The sequence below is a fragment of the Olea europaea genome, unplaced genomic scaffold, assembly GCF_002742605.1.
Source record: "Olea europaea var. sylvestris unplaced genomic scaffold, O_europaea_v1 scaffold7048, whole genome shotgun sequence".
Taxonomy (NCBI): Eukaryota; Viridiplantae; Streptophyta; class Magnoliopsida; order Lamiales; family Oleaceae; genus Olea; species Olea europaea.
This window is the reverse complement of record NW_019265444.1, coordinates 1-2,612: the sequence shown is the minus strand read 5'-3', so window position 1 is coordinate 2,612 and position 2,612 is coordinate 1. Positions and strand designations below refer to the sequence as shown.

Genomic DNA, 2,612 nt, shown 5'->3' with positions numbered 1-2,612 from the left:
TAGTTGCACATCATAATGTAAGTATGTCTCTGATTTGAGATGCTTAATTGGAGAAAATTCTATTTACTTTTTCTATTCATTTTCAATTTACTTGTGTGGTCTCTTCTGCTCCCTACTTCAGAGAGAGCATTTCCCATTTCTGGAAGAATATAGATGCTCCAAGAGTAGAACGACCTTCTATTACATTATTGGCTGGTTAATCTTCATGGAGGACAGTCCTGTCTTATTTAAGTCTTCTATGGCTCCACTGTTGAAGGTATAGTCCTCCCTCCTCCCCACACCCTGCACTCTCTTTCTTTTATCTCCACTGCAAAATATGGGATATCCTATAACTTAATAATTGGAAGCATGTTAACATGTCAAAATTTTGAGCAGTAAATAAATGAAGCATCAACATTCCCAAAATGGTTGGTTTCATGTTGTGTTACCCCCCACAGGATTTTGTGATAAATATCCATTGACTTCTTAATGAAAATATTTGACAGCAGCTATATATATATATATATTTTTTTTTTTTGGCCAATGGAAGGGTATGTTACGTTACCTGGAAACAGGAGTAATTGTTAGGTTATAACTTTTGATGAAGGAAAATTTTTCTATTAAGTATTTCCAGAAAATTTACTTTTAAAATTTAGGGGGAAAAAATAGTGTGTCAGGTACAAAGACCATCTCTGCTTCTCTAGATAGGCCAAAAAATATTTGTATTTTTGGATAGAATAAACTTCAGGGGTATGTGGTTCCTTTGCACAACATGCACAAAGGAAAGTGACAAACAATTATATTCTTTTACATTCATTCATTCTGCAAACATCATCGTCCATATAGTTCAGTGAATGTAATTTTCTTAAATTTCTGTATATTCATTGCTGGTGGGTTTTATGAAATGTTTTTGGGTATTGTTTAGGTTTTTATCACTTTAGAATCAACACCAGATGCAATGTTTCGAACTGATACTGTGAAATATGCATTGATTGGATTGATGAGAGATCTTAGGGGGATTGCAATGGCTACGAATAGGTCAGTATTTATAATTATGAGCTATCTCCTCATGATGGATACCATTATTGATTGCATTGACTCTTGTCATTAATTTTTTTCCAGTCGCAGAACTTACGGGTTTCTATTTGATTGGTTATATCCTGTTCACATGCCAATTGTTTTGAGGGGCGTCTCACATTGGGCTGATACACCAGAGGTCAGTTATGCTTGCTGATAGTATTAATTTTTTATAAGAGAACATGAAAAGTTAAACAAAAATTGCACCGACTGGAAGACTTGCTTCAGCAGTATCGTCAAAAGTTATACATGTAGCAAGTATGTGCCAAAATAATTGAGTTTTGTTCATTGTAAGATCATATGTTGCATGAACTTATAACAGAGAAAATAAGTATGCAATAGTTCTGGCTATATCTTGAGTAGGAGCATCTTAAGTTATAAATTATAATATATATGACTAAAATTAGATATTTAATACATTCTAGGTAATATTGATTTTGGCTTGGGACGAAATTGAGGCTTTGGAAGATTTATATATCTCATTTTTCTGTTCCAATTGATCTATAATTTCTGATCCAATAATTATATGGTCTACAGTACATAACTGGTTGTTTAGCCTAGCTATCTATGAATAGGTGGTAGATACCAATTTCAGGAGTGTACAGGCTTCTTCCACATGGATATATTGCAAAAAAAATATACGTGTATTGCTGCCTTACAGCTCAATGCAATTAGATTTTCATAGATGCTTTTACAGAAATAAATAATGACATTTCTGTTCTCTTCCTGCTTTGCTATAAATTTGGTAATTCCAGGCAGTTATTTTCTATCTGGTTAAAATCAGGATTGAGAAAACAATTAGCTCATTTTTTCTTGGTAATAATGTTATGGTTTCACTATTTTACTCCATCAGATATTTATGCTGGCATAATTGCACTTTTTACTTCTGTTCTCTTTATCTCCAAACTATTGAAAATTCTATGTGTTGCTGTGTTGAGTTATTGAGAATTTTTATGCTAGAAAAGCCCCTTCTATTCTGAGAATCTGTTTGGTGTTGCATTCTACATGCACCCCCCAAGCTGAACACATAAGAAAGAAGAAACTTCTTTAATTATAGAGGAAGATAACATTTTTTTCTGTAATTTTGCTTAACATGAATGAAACTCACTCTATAACTTTATGATTGATTTTTGCAGGTTACAACACCATTGCTGAAATTCATGGCTGAGTTTGTGTTAAACAAGGCTCAACGCGTGACTTTCGATACTTCATCTCCTAATGGCATACTTCTTTTTAGAGAAGTTAGCAAATTGCTTGTTGCATATGGCTCAAGGATCTTGTCTCTTTCAAAGGCTACTGATATATATGCCTTCAAATACAAGGGCATATGGATTTCTTTAACTATTCTTTCTAGAGGTAAATTTTCCTTTGCTCCATACATCAGAGTATCATCTTGGTTTTAGTCTCCTAAAGGCTAAATCATATGATCCTTCTCCATGGCATTCATATTTTTTTTAATTATTTTTTCTCCTTCCCCCTTTCTTTTATTACCATAAACATATTTAGAGGCAGGCTAAATTTTATTTTTATGCAGGAATGAAGTTTCATCTTTTACA

At 33.1% G+C, this 2,612-nt stretch overlaps 1 protein-coding gene across 1 annotated transcript in view; it reads left to right on the top strand.

Moving 5' to 3' along the window:
* LOC111390681 (exportin-7-like) overlaps window positions 1–2,474 on the top strand; it is a 9,574-nt gene extending 7,100 nt beyond the window's left edge. The window contains exons 3-7 of the mRNA XM_023015747.1: window positions 4–17; window positions 122–256; window positions 905–1,017; window positions 1,102–1,195; window positions 2,193–2,474. Of these exons, the coding sequence (XP_022871515.1) occupies window positions 4–17; window positions 122–256; window positions 905–1,017; window positions 1,102–1,195; window positions 2,193–2,459 (623 nt within the window). The 3' untranslated portion in view covers window positions 2,460–2,474. The remainder of the gene's footprint in view (window positions 1–3; window positions 18–121; window positions 257–904; window positions 1,018–1,101; window positions 1,196–2,192) is intronic.
* The last annotated feature ends 138 nt before the right edge of the window (window positions 2,475–2,612 follow it).